The following is a 21,714-nucleotide window of genomic DNA, read 5'->3' as shown; positions in this document are numbered from 1 at the left end:
AATCCCCAGCCAGGATGAGAAAAGCATCAGGATGGGCTGTCTGCTGCTCACTGATGTGCTGGTACAGTTCATTCAGTGCCTCATTCCTGTTGTTGACATTGGAGGAGGGAGGGATGTACACAGCGCACAGGAGTATATCTGTATATTCCCTCGGTAGATAGAATGGCCGGCACTTAATAACCATTAACTCCAGCACTGGTGAGCAGTGTTTGCAGACCGCAACAGCATCGCGACACCAGGCATCATTGATGTAAACACAAAGTCCTCCCCCGCGGGTCTTACCTCCCGCGACGATGACTCTGTCAGCACGGTAGCATGTTAGCTGGTCGAGCTGAATGGCGCGGTCCGGGACACTGTCGCTGAGCCATGTTTCCGTGAACACAAAAGCACAGCAGTCCTTTACATTCCTTTGAGATGAACGTAGCAGTCGGATGTCGTCCAGTTTATTTTCTAGCGAGCGTACGTTGGCCAGAACGATAGAGGGGATGGCGGGTTTGTGTGGGCTAGCCGCTAGCCTAGCTCGGATGCCACCGCGCTTACCCCTCTTCTGCTTCCTCTCACACCACTTGAGGCGCATCCATTGTGGGCGAAGTGCGGGAGTGGGGGTCGGTGATTGAGTAGGCCTTCGGAGCAGACCCAGATCTTTCAGCTTCTCGGTGTCCACAGAGTTTAACTTAAAAAGTTTGTTTCTGCTGATGTCGAGAAGAAGTGTTCGGGCATATCCTCGCTTGCACACAGATAGACGCGACAAAGACTTACAAAAACACTGCAACTTACAGGACAAAAAACACGAAAAAGTAGTTTGGGAGAGAGAGAAGCCGCTGCGTGTGCACGCGCCGCCATGTTGGATCAATTATATTATATATATATATATGTATATCCATCCATCCATTCGCTTCCGCTTATCCTTTTCAGGGTCGCGGGGGGCGCTGGAGCCTATCCCAGCTGTCATAGGGCGAGAGGCGGGGTACACCCTGGACAGGTCGCCAGTCTGTCGCAGGGCCAACACACAGGGACAGACAACCATTCGCTCTCACATTCACACCTAGTGACAATTTGGATTAATCAATGAACCTATCCCCACAAGCTGCATGTGTTTGGACGGTGGGAGGAAGCCGGAGTACCCGGAGAGAACCCACGCAAACACGGGGAGAACATGCAAACTCCACACAGAAAGACCTGATGGTGGAATTGAACTCAGGACCTTCTTGCTGTGCGGCAACAGTGCTAACCACCGTGCCACCGTGCTGCCCGTTAAAGTCAGTCACATATATATATATATATATATATATATATATATATATATATATATATATATATATATATATATATATATATATATATATATATATATATATATATATATATATATATATATATATATATATATATATATATATATATTCAGAAATGTTTAACGAATGAGCTGTCACAACTTTCAAGTACAAAGTTGTTGTAGCACCCTCAAGGATTGACGTACACACGATGTAGTTATAAAACAGGGTTTATTCTGGTCTTGGCAACCTGTGAGAACTGCTCACGGACAAAACAATAAAACAAAAACATCACATCAAAATGCACTCTTGTACGTAGTGCCAATCAATCAAAAATCCTTAATTACAGAAAATAAACATTTAAAATACACAAACCTCGTGAGCTGACATCCAGGAGGTACTAAATAGTCCTTTATGGCCTTATTGCCTTATCTTCCATCGTCTTTGTCAATTATTTCCACTCTTAAACGATATTTTCTCCATGTGTGGAGCTAACTGTGAGCTGCAGCATGCAGACACCATGTGCGCTAGCAAAAGAAAAGTGGCTGGGTGGAGACCCAAACAGCAAAGCTGTACCCTACACAGTTCACCACCAGAGGGCGTAAAGGAACAAAATCCAGACATACAGCTTAACAAATATCAAATGCAACAAACATCAAATGCAACAAACATCAAATGCAAAAGACCGTTACAGTTGTTATGAAGTCTGTCACATTCCCCCCCTTTTTTCTTTTTTTATCCTTTATTTATTTATCCTTCTTATTTCATTGTACTGTATATTGTTACTTTTATTTGCCTTGTATGTCTACTGTACAAACTGAACTGGAATGACTGACTGTTGGCTTTATAAGTTTAATAAAGTTTGGGGAAAAAAAAAACCTCTGGCCGCTCCCTTCTGCCGTATTTTGCGGCAAAATTCTCTACACCCACCGCCGCGCTATGAATTGTGGGATATATGGGACCATGAAGCGTGCACCGGACCACGCTTGATATTTGGGGAAATCGACGGCGCATTTGGAGTATGCATTTGAAGTACACTTCGAATTGGAACAGCCGTCGTCGCGTGGCGGTGACGTAACCGCACTTAAAATGCGTACTTCCAGCGTGCAGACCCTGAATTGGGACACAGCCACAGTGTGCTGTACTCTGTTCCTGATGCTGATTCTGAGCACGCTCAGTGTTAGTGCATGAGGTTGATATGAAGGGGAGGAGCCTGGTGCTCCTAGCAGAGCTAGCATTGGTCAGCTGTACTGCAGGTGGTGGGAGGTGAGCTCTGATTGGCTGTTTGTAGCATAAAACAGGAAAAAGCTGAGGTGTTTGCAACAGTTTTCTTCTTCATGTCACAGGTGTGAACACTGCTCCTCCTCCTCCTCGCCGTGTGTTTCAGTCTCTTCTTTCTTTCATCTTTTGATTTGTTCTTTTCTCTCTGGTTTCATTGCTTTCTCTCCTTCTCTTCGTGTCCTCAGTGTTGCTCCTCCTCCTCGCCAACACCGCTCGCTCACAATGGCCGACTGGACCGACTGTCTGAATTTCGGCATCTCCATTGCCAAACAGGCCAGTAAGGTAAGTGACACAGCAGCCAATCACAACACAGCACTGAGGTCACAGGTCATGGTGTGGCGTTTTTAATTGTAACAGGTGCTTCTGGTGTGAATCCTGACGGCTGCTCAGTCAGCTACAGGTGATGATGACACTGCGGTTCAGCAAGCGGTCAGGTTTCCTAGGAACATTCAGGAATGTCACGGAGCAGAGTTTACACACACAGGCGCGCACACAGATACGTGCATGAACGGACACGCGCGCACGCAAACGTTTGTGTGCCTTTACCTGCGTCTTTGCTACCAGGTGGTGCTGACAGCGTTCCAACAGGAGAAGGAAGTGAAGCTCAAAAGCTCTCCGGCTGACCTGGTGACAGAAACGGACCAACGAGTTGAGACGATCATCTTATCTGCCATCAGGAGCCAGTATCCTCAGCACAGGTTCTATTGAGTTCTACTGTCACACTGTCTTTATTTTGCTTCATTGTGTCACAGTCGACTAATGAATCCAGCATGAACTCTGGGGAGGGACCCGTTACACAAACTGGATTCAGATTGGACGCCCAGGTTGTAAACTGTTTTAAAGTCTGCCTAGTGACGGCGGGCAGGAAGTTAGCAGGTAGATGATATTACACCTGTGACCTCAGGTTCATCGGGGAGGAGTCTGTGGCTGCAGGTGAGCGTGTAGAGCTGACCGATCTCCCCACCTGGATCATTGACCCTATTGATGGGACCGTGAACTTTGTCCACAGGTGAGTGGCTCCGCCCACATTATGAACTCGCACACATACGGTGTCCCCAGTTTAAAACCCCACAAAGGTTTGAGAACCTGAAAACATGAAGTCTTAGGACCGTCGTTGCCCTCGGAGAACGCGAGGTAACAGAGGTTAGAGCAGTGCTTCCCAAGGCCCCCCTTTATTTTAAATTCTTACACCCCCCCCGCTTTGGGAAGCACTGCGCTGACAGATCCTTTGCTGTCTTTCATCAGGTTCCCGTTTGTTGCCATCTCCATCGCCTTCACTGTCAACAAGCAGGTAGGCTGAGCCATCGGTCTCCGGGGTCGGGGGTCAGAGTGGTCCGACTGACTCGTACTGCTGTTCTCAGACGGAGTTCGGGATCGTGTACAGCTGTGTTGATGACAAACTGTTCCACGCTCAAAGAGGAAGAGGGGCATTCCTGAACGGAGAGCCACTGCACGTCTCTGGACAGGAAGGTGACATCACACAGGACACCATGCTTGTGTGGCGTGCATTTATGGTGGATCCGGCTTCACGCTGACCTTTGTCTCAATCAGATATCAGCCAGTGTGTGGTGGTGACAGAGATTGGGGCAGAGCGTGATGACCTTGCGTTGTCCACCATGACATCCAACATCTTCAGACTGCTGAAGCTTCCTGTGCACGGGTAAGGCCCTGCCCCCGGGCCCCCCTGCCCCCCCTGGCCCTGCTTTTTGAGCATGCTCAGTGCACCTGCATTGACTCTGAGGTTTGAATCCTGATTTTCTTTCTTCTTAATTTCATTGGTGTGCTGTATAAATAAAGTTTGAATCAGCACACCAATGAAATTAAGAAGAAAGAAAATCAGGATTCAGAGCGCTTCATTGATCACTGATTGGATCCATCACAGAGCAGCTCGAAGTGCAGCAATAGCTGAGAGGTCAGAGGTCGGTCTCGGGGTTGGTGTGGTGTTCAGGTCCAACCGACCTTCCTGTGGGCTTCACACCCAAAGCTTTCTTAAAAGATGTGAAGGTCACATGACCTTTGCATGCTCTCTGACCTGTTGGCACACATGTACCGACCTACTTTCCTCTTTGAACGAGCCTGGAAGAGACCACAGCTCTGTCTGCATTTTGAACTTTTTTGTTTTTTCGCGTTTGTGTTGACGTGTTGTTGCTTGCGTGTTTCAGAGTGCGTGCACTGGGCACAGCAGCGGTTGACATGTGTCAGGTGGCGACAGGCGGTGCCGACGCCTACTATCACATCGGGATGCACTGCTGGGACATCGCTGCCTCCGCCATCATTGTCCGGGAAGCTGGAGGAGTTGTCAAAGATACAGACGGTCTGTATCTGCCGCATGATGTCGTGTCACCTTTTTTAGCTGCGAGGCGTCGTCTAATTGGTCCGTGTGTCCTCAGGCTCAGAGTTTGACATGATGTCCCGAAGAGTCATCGCCGCCAGTTCCGCCGCCGTAGCCAGTCGCATTGCTCAGGTGATCCGGCCGTTCCCCTGTAGCCGTGACGATGATGACCAACACAGGTGTGTGTGTGTGGGGCGACCGGTGTGACCAGACTGTAGGTCAGCTGACAGGAAGTGTGCTGCTGCAGACGATAACGTATTGAAAGCGATTAGTGACACTTCTGTGATCAATGAACCAATAAAAATCTGCGTGCAAACGTTCCTGTTCTTGATTGGTGAGCTTAAACCTTCTGAACACACGACTGATTTAGACTAAACAAGTGTGAGCTCTCAGATGACCGTGGTGATGTCAGACTTGCTCAGGCCGATCATCAGACGGAAGGCGGAGCTTAAGACGGAAGGCGAAAGCCGTTGTTAACAGGAAGTTTTTATTGAAAGTGTGTTTAGCAAACTGATATGCCAGTGCTGAAATCAGCACAATGAAATCTCCGTGGAAAGCACATCGCTGTGAGTTGCTGAGGGTAATTCTGCAGCGTCATGTCGGAACACCTCATCCACATCAGGCAACATCTTCCCTGGGAATGTGATCCAGCTGTTCACATCCTGTGTGCCACAGAAGCGTGAGGAGAACCCCGCTGTTATGCTGCAGCGTCTCCGCCTTCCCCTCGCCAGTTTAAAGCCTGCTTCATCTGTGACGGTGTATTCATGGGGCCTTTCCAGGTTTCTCTAAAACAGACGCGCAGTAGTTTCCTGTAGGTGACACAGAGACTTTACAGTAGAGGCACTCCAGATTTATGTACATTACAATAATGTTTACAGTTCAGTAAAAGCAGCAGAGGCTGCAGTAACAGGACAGACATGGATTACAATAGCTGACTAAATATCATCAGTGATGATTGTTCTTGGTCTTCTTCATTCCCCTCCTCTTCCTCCTGTGCCTCGCTGTCTGTCCACTGTAGATGCACCTGTGCGCTCTGAAGTGGCTCTTATCCTGATCACCTGTTGCTGTGGGTAACAAACAAATACGCTTCATTCACTGTTTGTTTCACAGTTTAAGCAGGATGCCTGTAATCACCTTCATCACCACCAGCATCATTGTTATCACCTCCACCAATCAGGCTTGAAAATGCTGAGCGATGCTAGGGAGTTAACCTTCTTGATACTGGTTCAGAGTCGGCCATTAAAGTGGCGAACCGTGTCTGACGTGGAGCGATACGGTCGAGGATGGAACCGGTCTCTCTTCCACAGCATGTCTTTATCCTGTCTTCCTTCTCTCACCCCAACCAATCACAGCAGATGGCCCCGCCCCTCCCTGAACCGGAGGTTTCGTCCTGTTTAAGGGAGTTTTTCCTTCCCACTGTCGCCAAAGTGCTTGCTCACAGGGGGTGATATGATTGTTGGGTTTTTCTCTGTATGTATTATTCTAGGGTCTACCTTACAATATAAAGCACCTTGAGGTGACTGCTGTTGTGATTTGGCGCTGTGTAAATAAAACTGAATTAAATGGAAAATCCTGATTCACACAGATGTGTAGTTGTGAATGGGAGAAGGCGTTTCACAGCTCTCAGTGCCAGACATGGGTACTCCTTTGAGACAGGACTCCAGCCCAGGTCCAGTTTGCCCCACTGCAACTTTAGAGTGCTGTCGGTGGAAACTTCCCGAAGCTGGGATTCCAGATGTGAGGGCAAAGCAACATCATTTTCCGTGGTATTCACAGAAAATGGGTCCATAAATCCACACATGCCCTTCTCAGGGATCATCAAATGACTCTGTCAGTTGTGAAAGGTGCTGACAGGCTGAGTCACTGACCTTCACCTGAGGGGAGTTTTCTGAGGTGTGGGACAAAAGTGGAAAGATGTCCATCGTTTTCTCCTGGGCCCTCTTAGTCCACAAAGCAAGTTTCTCTCTTGAAGTGAGATGTTCAGCAGTGAGAAAACGTCACAGAGGTAGACAAGCTCAGCTGTGACCTTTGAGTTGGCATGATAATGTCTAAGAGGAGACTCCTTTCTTCTTTGTTTTCTTTTCTTTTCTCCGTGTGATAAGAGAAGACCTCGTTCCTCAGTTCAAACAAACACTTGAGGACCAGTCCTGTCCCATCTCACCTTACTGTGGTAGAGCAGCTGGACATGATCTGCTTCCATGTCCTCACAAAACATCTGGAGTTCACAGCATTGTTTTCAATGAAGTTGATTGTTTTCACTTCCATCATCTTGTGGAACTCTGGTCACATCGTTTCTAGCTTCTGGTGCACGATCAAGAATCAGCATAATGACGCCCTGACAGCTGCCAGTCATTGAAGCTGCAGCATCACTGCACACCAGTTCTGCCAGTCCAGGTCATTCTCAGTGAAACATCCTGAGTGTTGGTAGCTCTCCAAAACAGCCAGTCTTCATGCAAACTGCTGTCCCAGCAATAACGAACAGAAACCAGTGTCAGGTGGCAATGGTGACATCAGTGGACTCGCCTAGTTGCAAAGAGACAAATGGACTCTTTTTATTCTTCCCAGAAACCGATGCTGTATGTCTCAGGCCCTGTCTGTGATACGGCAGCTCAGTGTCGTTTGTCACTTTCATCTTCATCTTTTGTTTTAAGAACTTCTCCATATCTAACTGTAAATGGCAGACAGCGTCTTCTTCTGCTTGCTTATTGAGCTGATTAAACACCTCTCACCAAGCAGTGGGGAGCTGTATTGTAACTGAGATTTTCATGGGTGAGAGTAGTCCCCGGTGTCTTTGATTAGTAACTTATGATATCACGCGGTCCACAGGTGTAAAACTAAACTCACGGTGTGGCTGGCGGCATATCCATGGTTAAGAATCACTGCCCTGCACCATTTACTGATCACAAAGTTATATCAATTAAAATAAACATATCCACCATCTCTGAACCTGCTACTAACTCTGGTTACTGGAAACCCAATAGCTCACTATTAAACAATAATCAGTTTCAGACAGAAATAAAAGACTTGATCTCCACGTTCTGGACAAAAGATACTGATTTTAGAAGGAACTGATAACTTTGTAAATTTGAAACATGGTTGTTAAAAAGTTCAAGGAAAGCCTAAGAGGCTAATATTGTAGCAAATATTTTCACTATTTCCAATAAAAGACCAGAAACTTTATTAGAGGAAGAAGAAATGGAATTGGCAAATCTTCAAGTTAAATTAGACGACCTGTCAGAAAGCGATGGGAGCTTTGAAGATGAATCTTCTCAAAAATAACAAATCACCAGGAACAGACGGTCTATCTGCAGTTTTATCAGGTTTTTGCTGCTGAGCTGGGCCCGCGTTGGGACTGCCCTCTCTCATTCGCAAACCCAATAAAGATCGTTTACTTCGAGATAATTGGCGCCTATTTGTCTGCTTAGTAATGATTACAAGACGTTTGCTCTAATTTTAGCAAAGAGGCTCAAAATGGTCCCGAGCTCCCTCATAGATGAACACAATCAGGTTTGTGGCTAACAGACATAACCAACAATATCAGATCAGTGCTGGACATTTTAGACTACTGTCAACTTTTTGATGACAATGGAGTCGTGTTATTTTAGGTTTTTGTGAAACACCAGTTCACAGTCCTGACATAAACTTGGCTTTGGAAGTGACTTCATCCGCAGAGAGACTACAGAAACGCTAACAGCTCAGTGACACTAGCTGGTGGAACCTGTCCTAGATCTGATCTGTCGACAGGCATCAGGCAAGGATGGCCTGTTTCTCCGTACCTCTTTTTACTAGTCGCCCAACTCTTAGCAGACCATATTAGATCCAGTAAAATTCAATGTATTTCTCTGCTGGACAGAAGTCTGATCATCACTCAGCTGGCTGGTGGTACTACCCTAACCCTTATTCTGAAGAACAAAAACCAAATGTTGCAGCTCTGGAGTCAGTGAAAGCGTTCTCTGGAGCTTCTGGCTTAGATCTGAATATTAACAAGTGTGAACAAAGTGCTGAAGTCTTTATTTTGGAAGGACATCTTACAGAAAACTACAGATCTACAAAAGAAGCCTGACACAGTAAATATAACTGACCTGATTATGGCCAAGTTTTATATACATAAGTGTACATTCAGAGGCACTAACCCTGCATTATGTTCTCTAAAGATGAATTCAAACAGCACATTCAGTGTGTTCAACCATCACAAAACCTGAAGGCAATTAAAGCTGTAGAAGCCTCTTTCTCTAGTCTGTTATCGCCCCCTAGTGCGAAACAACCCTGCTGTAAACTGCTCTTTGCATAGAATTATTTTATTTTACTTGTTTATGTTTGTCTTTTTTCCTCCACTACAACATTCATGAGTGTGACCACGAAGAGCGTTACTTTACATCATTCCCTTACCTTTATTTCTCATATCAGTGTCATATCATCTTTAATGTCACCTGCCTGGAGCTGGACTCTCTCAGGGTGGTGTCGGAGAGGTGGATGCTGTCCAAGATAAAGGTGATGCTGGCGAATACCTCCCACACACTCCATGACATGCTGGTCAGCCACAGGAGCACGCTCACTGAGATACCCATAATGCACCATGGAATGACACAGGAAGTCGTTCCTGCCCATGGCCATCTCCCTGTGCAACTCCTCCATCTAACACACTGTGAACACTGCAATAGTTACAGCCTTTTCCACACGCTCTTTTCTATTTTACTGTAATATTCCTGTCAGTGTTCTTGATGCTTATTTATAATCACCTCTGTCAATCCTTGATGTACTGAGCCCTCTCCTGTACTCACTCTACACCTACGACTGCACAGCCACTAACAGCTCCAACATCATTGTGAAGTTTGCGGACGACACTACAGTGGTGGGTCTTATCACCAACGGTGATGAGACGGCTTACAGGGAGGAGGTCAGCGCCCTGACCCACTGGTGTCAAGACAACCATCTCACCCTCAACGTCGCAAAGACAAAGGAGTTGATAGTGGACTTCCGGAGGTGCAGAGAAGTACACACCCCCATCACCATCAACGGCGCTGCTGTGGAGAGAGTGAGCAGCTTCCGCTTCCTTGGTGTACATCTGGCTGAGGATCTTACGTGGTCAGTACACACAAACAAAACAGTGAAGAAGGCGCAGCAGCGCCTCTTCTTTCTCAGGAGACTGAAAAGATTCGGCATGAGCCCCCGCATCCTCAGGACCTTCTATCACTGTGCCATTGAGAGCATCCTCACTGGATGCATCACCACCTGGTATGGCAACAGCACCGCCTACAACTGCAAAGCTCTCCAGCGAGTAGTGCGGTGCTCTGAACGGATAATTGGAGGTGAGCTTCCCTCCCTCCAAGACATCTACAGGAAGCGCTGCCTGAGGAAAGCGGGGAGGATCATCAAGGACTCCAGTCACCCCAGCCATAAACTGTTCAGACTGCTTCCATCAGGAAGGAGGTTCTGCAGCATCCGGTCCCGTACCAGCAGACTGAGAGACAGCTTCTTCCACCAGGCCATCAGACTGCTGAACACGTCATAGACACCTCAGCTTCACTACTGGAACTTTAACATTATGCACTCCATACTGTACAGTAACGCCACTGTTTTGCACATGTCTCACTCTGTATATTTTATATATTTTATTTATTGTTTACTCTATTTAATTTGTAAAATATGTGTACACACACACACACACACACACACATTTAATATTAACATTTAGTAATGCATACACTCTTATATTGTACATATATTTATTACTCTCAGATGTAGCCATTCTTATATTTGCTTGTTCTTACGTTATTGTATTTTGCACACCTCTGTTGCTTGTGAAGCTCGCACACAAGAATTTCACTTGCATGTACTGTACCAATGTACCTGCACATGTGATGTGACAATAAAAGTGATTTGATTTGTTATTTATTATTGAGTGATTTGTATATATTGTGCTTTTTCTTAAATCTGTAACATATTGTATTGTTAAATAGTCTGTTTCTGTTACTGTACTGGAGCAACTGTAAACCACATCGTTTCCTGAGGGATTAACAAAGTATGCTGATTGTGATTCTAACATTGCTTATCTGGATATGTACAAGATCTTTGATCTGTAATGTTCTGTGTTTGAAATAAAGTACGGAGCTACGGCTGTGCAGGTACCGTAAAAGTACCAGGTACTATGACCTAATGCAAAACCCTGAAAACCGTGCCACGCCAGTAGGTAGTAGTAGGCTTTAGTGGTGTATTTGTGTGGATGCCTCAAAGGCACACTGTTGAGTTCCTGTTTCTCTTTATTCTTTATCCTTTATTATTGGGTGGATGCCGTAGGCATCCACACTATTGAGATCCTGTTTCTCTTTATTCTTTATCCTTTATTATTCTAGTTGCTCCGTTTCTTTGCCGCTTAACTACTCCCTCAGTTTTCAGCCGATTTTTACCATTCAAACTCTAAACTGTTCTGCTATTTCTGCTTTCGACTGCTATATCTTTTGGTACTTATTACTATTATACTTTTTAAAATATTACACTTTTTTCCTTTAATTTGTCCCATTGAAATGAATGGGAAACTTCTACAATTCTGCTAAAACTTGCTTGTCTTTGAAACTTAACTACTTCCTCATACTTTCACCTAGAAACTCCATTCAAACTTTAAAACGTTCTCAGATGATTGGGCTATTCCTGTGTGATTCAGCTTTTTCATATCTGTTACCGTTTTCATGTAATGACTCTTTAAGTTTTCAGTTACAACTTTGTGATTTTTCAGAAAATACATGTGTTGCTATGGTTGCTATGCAATTAACTCCCACTGCACACTCGTCCGTTCTGAATTTTCTCTTCATGTCTGAACAACTCCTTGCTACTCGCTCAATTTCCACTCAACTTCCACAAATTATACATCAAAACGTAGGTATTTTTGCTGGCTTTAAGACAGTGTCACTATAATTATTGTGAGAGTTACGTTTTTTTCACAATTTGCCTCGAAGTGACACATGGTCTAAAAACTCCCCATTCAAAGTCTATGGGGAGGTTGTGAAACTCAGAGCTGAAATACTGAAACTGAAGGCATTTTCAAATCGTCATATCTCCTTAACGAAGCAAAGTTAAGACATGAGGCTTGTCCCTGTATATCTTCAGACACTCCTGACACTCACAATTCAAGAATTATTTTCTCACCTATTACCGTTCTGAGATGAGTTAGACTTGTTTGAGGGGTGGAAATCTGTCCTCCTCTCATTTTTCAAATTCCGAAAATGAAGCCGTTTCTTCTCTCGTCATATCTCCGCGACGGAGATACAAAGAGCTATGTAAATCGCAGTCAAAGTACACCAAAGTCCGCTGATTCACCCAGTGCAAGAATTATGCTTCTATCCCACCTAGTTTTTGAGTTACACGACGTTTTGTAACTCCAAAAAACGGCGTTTTTCGCGTCTCACCGCGATCTAATTCTGACTCCTCATCACCCTTTTTTTCAAAGCGCCCGCCCCCTTAGAGGTGGCGCGATTGGTAATGACACCGCTCTTCAGACCAGAGGTCGTGGGTTCGATTCCACCTTGGCCCACATGTTTTTTTTTTAACTACAAATTTATACACTATCACAGACCGGTAATTCATATTGATAATTTATTACAATTCTGCAAAGTTTAATGATTTTAGCAGCTTTTCTAATATGGACCTCAGATTCTGGTTAACAGTCTATGGCAGAAATACATACAAGTACACAGCCTGATGAAGCAGACAGAAGCAGTACCTCTGATTGGTTCCGCAGTTTCACCTCTTATCAGCACAAATCTCACCCTCTTCTGCTGTTTTCACCTCTTTTCTGCTAATTTGAGCTTCTGTTCCACAGTGCACTCAGCCTCTTCTGCTGTTTTCATTAGAATTTTAAGCTTTTCCACCTTTTTTCAGTTACGTGAGAACCAGTTTGGCTCAATGAGTAGCTGAAAAATATCAGCCTCTTCTGCTGTTTTAGCAGGATTTCAGAGTTCAGCTTTTTCACTTGTTTTAAGCACAAATTTCAGTTTCTTTACCTCATTTCACAACAAAGTTCTTCCTCTTCACCTCTTTTCTGCTAATTTGAGCTGCTGCTCCACAGTGCACATTTTCCCTCTCATCATATCTTTGCTTGTGACCAGAACTCATTTGGCTCAGAGGGTAGGGCATCTGTCGTGAGACCCGGTGGCAGAGGTTCGAATCCTACCTGTGACAGCTGCTACACATGTTCACTGCTTGCATGCGCTCTGCTTTCTTGACACTCTCCAGTGTGTCATTACACATACAGCCATCTTCAGCAAGCACTTCTGCTTCTACACTTCTTTTCAACTCGGCTTTTTGCTTCTTTACCTCTTTTCAGCAGAAATTATTCCTCTTCACCTCTTTTCTGCTAATTAGAGCTCCTGCTCCACAGTGCACTTAGCCTCTTCTGCTGTTTTCATTAGAATTTTAAGCTTTTCCACCTTTTTTCAGTTACGTGAGAACCAGTTTGGCTCAGTGAGTAGCTGAAAAATATCAGCCTCTACTACTGTTTTAGCAGGATTTCAGAGTTCAGCTTTTTCACTTGTTTTAAGCACAAATTTCAGTTTCTTTACCTCATTTCACAACAAAGTTCTTCCTCTTCACCTCTTTTCTGCTAATTTGAGCTTCTGCTCCACAGTGCACATTTTCTCTCTCATCATATATTTGCTTGAGACCAGAACTCATTTGGCTCAGAGGGTAGGGCAGCTGCCGTGAGACCCGGGGGCAGAGTTTCGAATCCTACCTGTGACAGTTGCTACACATGTTCCCTGCTTGCATGCGCTCTGCTTTCTTGACACTCTCCAGTGTGTCATTACACATACAGCCATCTTCAGCAAGCACTTCTACACCTCTTTTCAACTCATCTTTTTGCTTCTTTACCTCTTTTCAGCAGAACTTCTTCTGATTCACCTCTTTTCTGCTAAATGTTTAGCCTTTTCACCTCTTATTAGCACAATACTAAGCAGCTTCTGCTAATTTCACCAGAATTGTCAGTCTCTCCACCTCTTCTTTGTAAGAATCAGTTTGGTCCAGTAAGGTGAGACGCCGCCTATAGATCAGAAAGGCCAGGTTCGAATCTCGCTCAGGGCAATGTTTTTTGTTTTTTCAACTTTTTCTGCTTTTTTCAGCAGAAATCTTCAGCGTAAGGCATCCACACAGCATTTTCGCAGGAAATGCAATTTTTTCTAGTTCTAGTTGCTCCGTTTCTTTGCCGCTTAACTACTCCCTCAGTTTTCAGTCGATTTTCACCATTCAAACTTTAAACTGTTCTGCTATTTCTGCTTTCCACTGCTATATCTTTTGGTGATGATAACTTTTATACTTTTTGAGATATTCAGCTTTTTATGCCATTTTTTGGCCCATTTTGCTGACAGGTACCACATTATCAGTGTGATCACTAGTTTTGCTGCTGAGTTGTGTTTTAGCTCAGTGAGATGAGCAGCCGTTCTCAGAGTAGGAGGCGCGGGTTCGAATCCCGCTTATGGCAACATTTTCTTCAGTTAACACTTCAACTGTTTAAACTTTTCCACACAAATTTCAGCTTTTTCACCTCTTTTCAGCACAATTTTCAGGTTCCTTATCTCTTTGTTGCTGAACATTCAGCATTTTCACCTCTTTTCTGCGCATTTAGCTTCTTCTGCACAGTGCACGTTTTTTTCCTCTCATCATATCTTTGTTTGGGACCAGAACTGGTTTGGCGCAGTGGGATGCGCAGCTGCTGTGAGATCTGGTGGCACGGGTTCGAGCACTACATGGGACAGATGCTGGACATCTCCCCTGCTTGCATGTAATCTGCTTTCTTGACAGTCTTCAGTGTAGTCTTTCAAATAAAGCAGAGTTCAGCTTCTACACCTGTTTTCAACAGATAGCTGTCCTGCTGTTTTCAGATTCCACTACACGGCGTTCACACTGCATTTTCGCAGGAAATGCAACCTTTTCTAGTGTTGTTGTTGTGACAGTCAATGTCCAGTAGGAGGCGGCAGCGCTCAGTCGTAGAACGTAGAAGAAGAAACCCGAAAGTGGAGCTGCTAACCCGTTACGGATTACCTTCAGACCGACCTCGAGAGCCTCAGGTGCGTTTTCAGGGTTCGCGCTGTTCCTCTTTACTTGTTTTCGAAACGTCTCGTTGATCCGCCGCCTTACTTCCGGTTTTGGAATTTGTGGCGGGAATCAGCGGCGTAGTACTTCCGTTCAGAAATCAGCTGATTTCATACGGCGCGGCAGTGCCGGTGGGCACGCGCACGGAAAGGTGTCGGCGCGCTTGACACTTCGTCACGTGCCACCAGGTAACGCTCATTGATAATCAGTATATACTCGGTTAGTGACCGTAAACTCGATGAGAGGACGCGCTGAGACAGCCACTTAGCGGTCACCTGTGGCCAATTCAGGACCCGCTGTGATAGGTCAGGATTGGTGTTACTGGATTATCGATCCATCACCTCCCAGATTGATGTTATTGATTACTGATGTGGTTCTTATGATGAGGACTCTGGGCATTCCTGGTGCATTCCAGAAGTCCCTCATGTCTCCTATTCCTGACGCTCTTCCTTGACCTCGATGAAAACGTCACTGAGGTCAAAGGTGAGAAGGAGAACTGCTGAGGACTCAGGAAAAGGGAAGAGGCGTGCACTTAGAACCGGAACAACCTTACACTTTTTTTTTTAAACTTTATTTAACAAACAATGAGTATACAACATACGAACAGATGAAGTATACAAAACAACAGAACATGAACACACAAAGCCAGGGGTAAAGAAAAAGGTAACAATTATAAGAATACACGCAAAAATTCACAAACATATATTGTTTTGAGCCTTTTTGTTGGTGGAGTCTGATATTGATTGTATGTACATTTCCACATCCTTAAGTTAATGACAGAAATATGGTGTTTTATTAGTAAACTTACATTTATGGATAAAAAATTTAGCTAAAAGTATTAACAAATTTATCAGGAAAAAACATTTATCATACTTCTTGGGGAACTTAAAGAAACATGAACAACCTTACACTGGTGTCTCTTTAACAGGAAGTCTGGCGTGTTGAAACTACAATGTGCAGAAGACGAACTACAAAAGGCTGGTCTAGCTTCACCACAGTGTGTGTTCTTGTTTTATGGAGGTCATAGAAACGATAACAGTCTGTAAAGCATATCTTTCTGGTGTTTTAAAGGAGGAGGAACATTTTCTGCAATACTGCTAAAATGATGATATTACTAAAACTTGTGTCCCAAAACTCTTCATCAGTGTCACGCTGAGCGTTCAGAGGCAAGCCCACTTATTGGTCCTCAGTAACTGTTTCCATGAAACAGCAGAAATGAAGTGAACTCAGCTTCTGTTTCTCAGCAGTGCTGTAATCTGTAGTGGAATACATTTTTAAAGTAACCTTCCCAACACTGGACATTACTAACGATCACTGATCATACAAGCACACTTTGATCAGTTCGTATAGATCATAATGTTGCGCTCATACAGCGTTCTGTGTTCTTCATGTGACGCTCAGGGTTCAGCTGTGAGTTTCACTGCTGCTGATTAAAGCTATAAATAAATATATATACAGGTTCTGAATGAAAAGAAAAAACACTTAGAATTTACATGATCTGCTCCGCTTTGGTTACTGCGATTATGTTTTCATGAATGGTCGGATGGATAACGAATTATGGGACGCCATTTTCTCCTCCCTTTTCATAAAGACGGTCCAGTGTCTCTGCTAAAGGAGGTCATAAAGGAAGCATTGAAGCTGCTTCCCCTAGTGTATGGACAACTGAAGCGTATGTCAGTGAGGAACCTTCCTGATCAAAGTGGAATATTGGAACACACCTCACGCAGTCTTTCCTCTTTCCACAGGAAGTTCCTCCTCCAACATGGCTGACCCCTGGCAGAACGCCATGGACCACGCTGTCGCCGTGGCACGAAAAGCTGGAGAGGTCAGTCGTCATCTTCCTTTTTCTTTCCCACCTGAGACTCACCTGTCAGGGCCTACAGGTGATTTCATTATGAAACAGAGGAGTCTCAGGAAGTTCATTCTTTTCACCTGAACGTCACTCGCCCATGTGACCTTCAGGGTCAGCTGACGACTGCTTGACAGTGAGCCGCACGCCCGTCACGACTGCAGAATCCGCTTCCTGCCATTTCTTCACTTACTGAGCACGCTCCAAAACAGAGGGGGTGGAGTCACTTTCTTCTTCTCTGAAACGTTCTGAGCGCAAAGAGGAAACAAAGGCTTTTATCTTGAAATCTCAGGTTAACCCCAGATGACAGACTTAGTAACTGAAACTATTGGCTGATCAGCTTCTGATTGATAAGCTATCAGTGCATTGATCAGGAGTAAATATTGATCAGTTATTGGTGCCTTGATCAGGTGGTGTGTGACGCTCTGCGTGGTGACAGGGCAGTGATGACGAAGAGTTCGGTGGTGGATTTAGTGACGCAGACCGACCAGAAGGTGGAGCAGCTCATCATCCAGTCAGTGAAGGAAAAGTTCCCCACCCACAGGTATGAAGCTCCACCCCCTCTGTGCATGTCCAGTCGGATTATTGATCATCAGTTTACAAAGATAAGCGTTATGATCAGATCCAGATGTTCAGGGATCCAGCTGTGTGCTGCTGAGGAGTAGCAGAGATGACCTGCTGGAACATCTCTGGCTGCCGTCTCGTGGCTCTTCCTCGTTCAGCGTGTAACGGCTTCACCTGTTCTGTGCGATTCAGGTTCATAGGGGAGGAGTCAGTGGCTGCAGGTGAGCCCTGCGTCCTCTCTGACTCGCCCACCTGGATCATCGACCCCATCGATGGCACGACCAACTTCGTTCACGCGTGAGTTTGCACTCTCTGACATCATCATTGCAGCTTCTTTGTTTCCTGTGGGCGCTCAGAGATAGTGCTGGGCCATACTGTTCACGGTAGCACCGGTGTAATGTCGGGCAACGATAGGAAAATGAAAGATGGCGATAGAATATGGGTAAAACGCGCATGCGCAGTGCCTTTGTTTTCATATGCACATGCCGGTGTCGTGCCAAACTCGGTATCCCCGACAGAATTTGTTTCCCCTGCGTCGGGAGCACACGCTGGACTGTCCAAATCACGGACAAACAGTATCCCACATTGTTGATTTTGTTGATACTCCTGACATTTTTGAGATCTTAGCTCTTTATACAACGAAGTTATAGTGGGACACAAATAATATCAGGCTGATCCTGCCACAATTTGTTCCCCCTGTGTAACTCACGGACAAACAGTCTCCCACATTGCTGATTTTTCGTTCACAAACACTTCTTATTATGACGCATTACTCCTGAAACTTTGGAGGATTTATCTCTTTATATAGTGAAGTTACAGGAGAATAAAAATAGTTATCAGCCAAAATGTTAATGGTTTATTAAAATAATCCCATCTGATACCCCGTGAGCAATAAATATATCATTTTCTGTTGTAACCCTCAAACTGAATGGTAATGTAACGATGCTAATTTTTCACAAAATGAAAACATCAGTACTTCCTGCTCCCAGCACAGGGGAAACAAATTCTGTCGGGGATACCTACTTTGGCACAACAACGGCTATCGTAGGCGGAGCCTCGCGGAGTGATACGTGCTGTGCTTCAGCATAATGTTACCGTGTTGTGTGTGTTTAACCTCTTTTTAAGTGTTGTGGATGTTATACATGGTTATGCTGAGGATGTGTCGGCCAGTTTCCACTGGAAATGCCTTTTGGTTAAACTGTCAGCGAGGAGTTTGCACTGTTACATTTTATATAACTTTAATGCAGATAAAACAGCTGCTTGTTGAAGTGAAAATACATTGATGGGTTTTTGCACTAATAAAGTTGTGGAGTTGTAAAGCATTTTGTCTCGTGTCAGTTATATCGTTATCACAAATTTTCAAATGTATATGGTGATAAATATTTTTGGCCATATCGCCCTGCTCTACTCAGAGAGTGAGGCGGGGTCTACGGCTCTTCTGATCGATTACCTCCAGATCTGAGGTTTATTTGGTCCAACTGACTCAGAGGGAATCGATCAGAGAGTCACTGAGAGATCGATGAAGGATGATCAATGTTCAGCTCGAGCCGTCCCTCAGCGGGTAGATCGATGATGTGATCATCATGAACGTTAGGATGAACCTTTACTTTGAAGCAGATGACTTCCTGTTTGGCTTGGTGTTCGGCACACTGAATCAGCTCATTTAAAACGCTGATGGGCACTGGTTACCGTGGTGACCTAACAGGTAAACAGACCTGCTCTGCAGGAACACGTATGACGGTGCCAACACGTTAACTTCCTGTGTCTGTTTCTCCTTCACAGGTTTCCTTTTGTTGCCATTTCCATCGGATTCGCCATCAACAAACAGGTCTGAGTCCACATCAGCACCATCCTCCTGACCTTTGACATCAGCAGCGACATCACAGGGCTGCAGCCCTGACTTTAGTAGTCGATTAATCAGATAAGAAATCCTTCTGTCTTATTAATGAGCAGCAATAAATACTGAAAAGTGAAAACGGGGCCGCTAACCCCACGCAGATTTTTCTATGCGTTTGCACCTTTCGTCCACACGTAAACGGCGTTTTCGGTCACTGAAAACGGAGATTTTTAAAAACTCAGATTTTGCGTTTACATGTGGACGAGGAACACGGAGAAAACGCAGCGTCAAAGGTGTGCGCCTCGTTTGACATCACACTGTGCGCCATGTTTTTGTGAAATGAATTTCTACAATGTCAGACTTGGACAAAATACTGTTAATTTTACTCTCTGCAGAGTTTACATGCTTACAAACAGTTACTGTCCCTCCACACATAGGACTCAGTTCTGCTTCTATGCCCCGACTTTGTTTACTCTTTCCCACCCAGGCTTCTGATTGGTCAACATTCCTACACGGTTAGGAATATATCGCCAACTGCTGCTTTGGCATGTTCCTAGCTGCGTTTTCCTTCATTTTTGCGTCTGTGGAAGGGATTTAAAAAAAGAAAAGAAAACAGAAAATCTCCGTTTTCAAAAATCCCCGTGTACGTGCAGACGTAGCCTCAGGTGAGCCTCGGTTACTTGAGCCCGGGTCTCATCCCTCTGGTGGAAACTTTTCAGAGTGGCGCCATTTCTGGTTTTATCTTTCTTCAGTTGAGCTTCGCCCTGGCTCACAGGCGCAGCATCACCACTGTCTGCTTCACCTGGGAGTGTTTCCTTAGGTGGAGAGGTGGCGTGGCTGTTCCCACACACGCGTTAGCAAGCGATGGTGCTCCACCTGCTGCAGCATATAAAATGACCAAAAGAGTAAACGCGGCACCTCACCTGCTCCTGACTAGGAGAGGTGCTCAGCATCTGTTACCATGGCGATTTGGCAGCTAAAAAGAGAAAATCAGAATCAGCATACTTTATTAATCCCTCAGGTAATGTGGGTTACAGCTGCTCCAGTACAGAAACTGCTACAGATTTAAGAAATAGCCCTAATATATAGAAATCCCTCAATAATAAATATCAAGGATTAACAGCAACATCAGAGTAGAAAGAGCGTGTGCAAAAGGCTGTAACTACTGCAGTGTTTACAGTGTGTTAGATGGAGTTGTACAGGCAGATGAGTGTGGTGCATTATGGGTAATCTCAGCTTCTCACTGAGCGTGCTCCTGTAGGTAGCACGTCATGGAGTGGGTGGGAGGTATTATCCATCATTGTCTTTGCCTCTCTGACACCACCCTAACGAGTCCAGCTCCATCCCCACAACATTACTGGCCTTGCGATCAGTTTACTGAGCCTGCTGGCAAAACGTCAGCGCTCTCTAAACACTAACAGGTAGCTTCAGGTGTTCAAGCCACCTGAGGATGAGCATGAACGACCTCACCTGTTGACCTCACAGTGGCCTCTACTCTTCTTCCCCTCCCTCAGGTGGAGTTTGGCGTTGTCTTCAGCTGTGTGGAGGACAAGATGTTCACGGCGAGGCGGGGAAAGGGAGCATTCTGTAACGGCGAGCCGCTGCAGGTGTCCCGGCAGGAAGGTCAGCGCTCAGCGAATCGATAACCAATAAATCAGTGACATCACTTATGCGGGCGGTCGATCACCTGTTTGTTTATCTGTGTGTGATGTCATCAGCCGTGGAACAGGCGATGGTGGCCACGGAGTTTGGATCGGACAGAGACGCCGACGTTGTTGATAAAATCTTCCAAAGCCTCCGAAACATCCTCTGCCTCCCTGTTCACGGGTAAGGCTGCCGCCACGTTGACATCACTGCACGCTTGTTTTCCCATAGCTGACGTGTCCATCCGTCTCAGGGTGCGCGGGGCGGGTTCCGCCGCCATCAACATGTGTCTTGTGGCGTCGGGCTGTGTGGAGGCGTACTACGAGATCGGGATCCACGTTTGGGACGTGGCTGCCGCGTCGTTGATCGTGTCCGAGGCTGGCGGCGTGCTGATGGACGTCGATGGTAAGCTAACCCATCAACAGCACATTTCCCTGCTCAGGTGTTTCCAGCTAACGGTGTCTCCGTGTTCAGGTGGCGACGTGGACCTGATGTCCAGGAGGATCATCGCCGCTAACAGCAAAACAATCACAGAGCGACTCGTCAAAGCGATCGTCCCCTTCAGTCTGCCCAGAGACGACGCCACACCACCGAAGAAGAGCTAAACACACACTGACAGGTGTGAGGAGCACACCTTCCTGTTTGGAAAGTTTAAATAAAAGTTTTCTATGAAAGCACCCGCGTGTTTGTGTGACTGACGGCAGGTCACCATTGTTAAGGTTCAAAATACTGGGGATGGAGACAAGAGAAAAAAACCACAATAACAACACTGGTCCGGCCGGGTTAAGTCAAACGATGATTTTAATGAACACACGCGGGAGATGGACACTGTATGCAGACAGCCTCAGATCTC

At 45.4% G+C, this 21,714-nt stretch overlaps 1 protein-coding gene and 1 pseudogene across 6 annotated transcripts; both read left to right on the top strand.

The window, feature by feature from the left end:
• The first annotated feature begins 2,447 nt into the window (after nt 1–2,447).
• Nucleotides 2,448–5,187, top strand: LOC309694772 (inositol monophosphatase 1-like; annotated as a pseudogene). The gene is made up of 9 exons (XR_014280778.1): nt 2,448–2,540; nt 2,741–2,837; nt 3,120–3,253; nt 3,460–3,564; nt 3,801–3,846; nt 3,917–4,025; nt 4,107–4,215; nt 4,718–4,869; nt 4,946–5,187. The product of XR_014280778.1 is annotated as an inositol monophosphatase 1-like (transcript).
• A 9,642-nt stretch (nt 5,188–14,829) lies between these two features.
• LOC309694410 (inositol monophosphatase 1-like) lies at nt 14,830–21,535 on the top strand. Of its 5 annotated transcripts, none has more exons than XM_082514485.1 (10): nt 14,863–14,942; nt 15,896–15,964; nt 16,713–16,792; nt 17,227–17,360; nt 17,573–17,677; nt 19,163–19,208; nt 20,732–20,840; nt 20,936–21,044; nt 21,115–21,266; nt 21,336–21,535. In XM_082514485.1, exons 3-10 carry the CDS (start codon nt 16,730–16,732, stop codon nt 21,464–21,466), a joined length of 849 nt encoding a protein of 282 aa, XP_082370611.1. In that variant the 5' UTR covers nt 14,863–14,942; nt 15,896–15,964; nt 16,713–16,729; the 3' UTR covers nt 21,467–21,535. The 5 variants fall into 5 exon arrangements, with proteins under 5 accessions (XP_082370609.1, XP_082370611.1, XP_082370613.1 ...); XM_082514487.1 differs by lacking the exon at nt 14,863–14,942 and adding an exon at nt 14,949–15,155; XM_082514486.1 differs by lacking the exon at nt 14,863–14,942 and adding an exon at nt 15,500–15,630.
• Nucleotides 21,536–21,714: the final 179 nt, after the last annotated feature.

This window comes from Aulonocara stuartgranti, assembly GCF_965226115.1.
Source record: "Aulonocara stuartgranti genome assembly, chromosome: 18".
NCBI lineage: Eukaryota > Metazoa > Chordata > Actinopteri > Cichliformes > Cichlidae > Aulonocara > Aulonocara stuartgranti.
The sequence above is the reverse complement of the archived record's forward strand: the minus strand, read 5'-3'. Positions and strand labels throughout refer to the sequence as shown.

Bases quoted from the DNA above. Each gene is read 5' to 3' on its own strand.
- LOC309694410 (XM_082514483.1), top strand. From the start codon at position 16,730: ATGGCTGACCCCTGGCAGAACGCCATGGACCACGCTGTCGCCGTGGCA. The intron at 19,209-20,731 runs GTCTGAGTCCAC...CCCCTCCCTCAG, and splicing joins GATTCGCCATCAACAAACAG to GTGGAGTTTGGCGTTGTCTT. The intron at 21,045-21,114 runs GTAAGGCTGCCG...CATCCGTCTCAG, and splicing joins CTCTGCCTCCCTGTTCACGG to GGTGCGCGGGGCGGGTTCCG.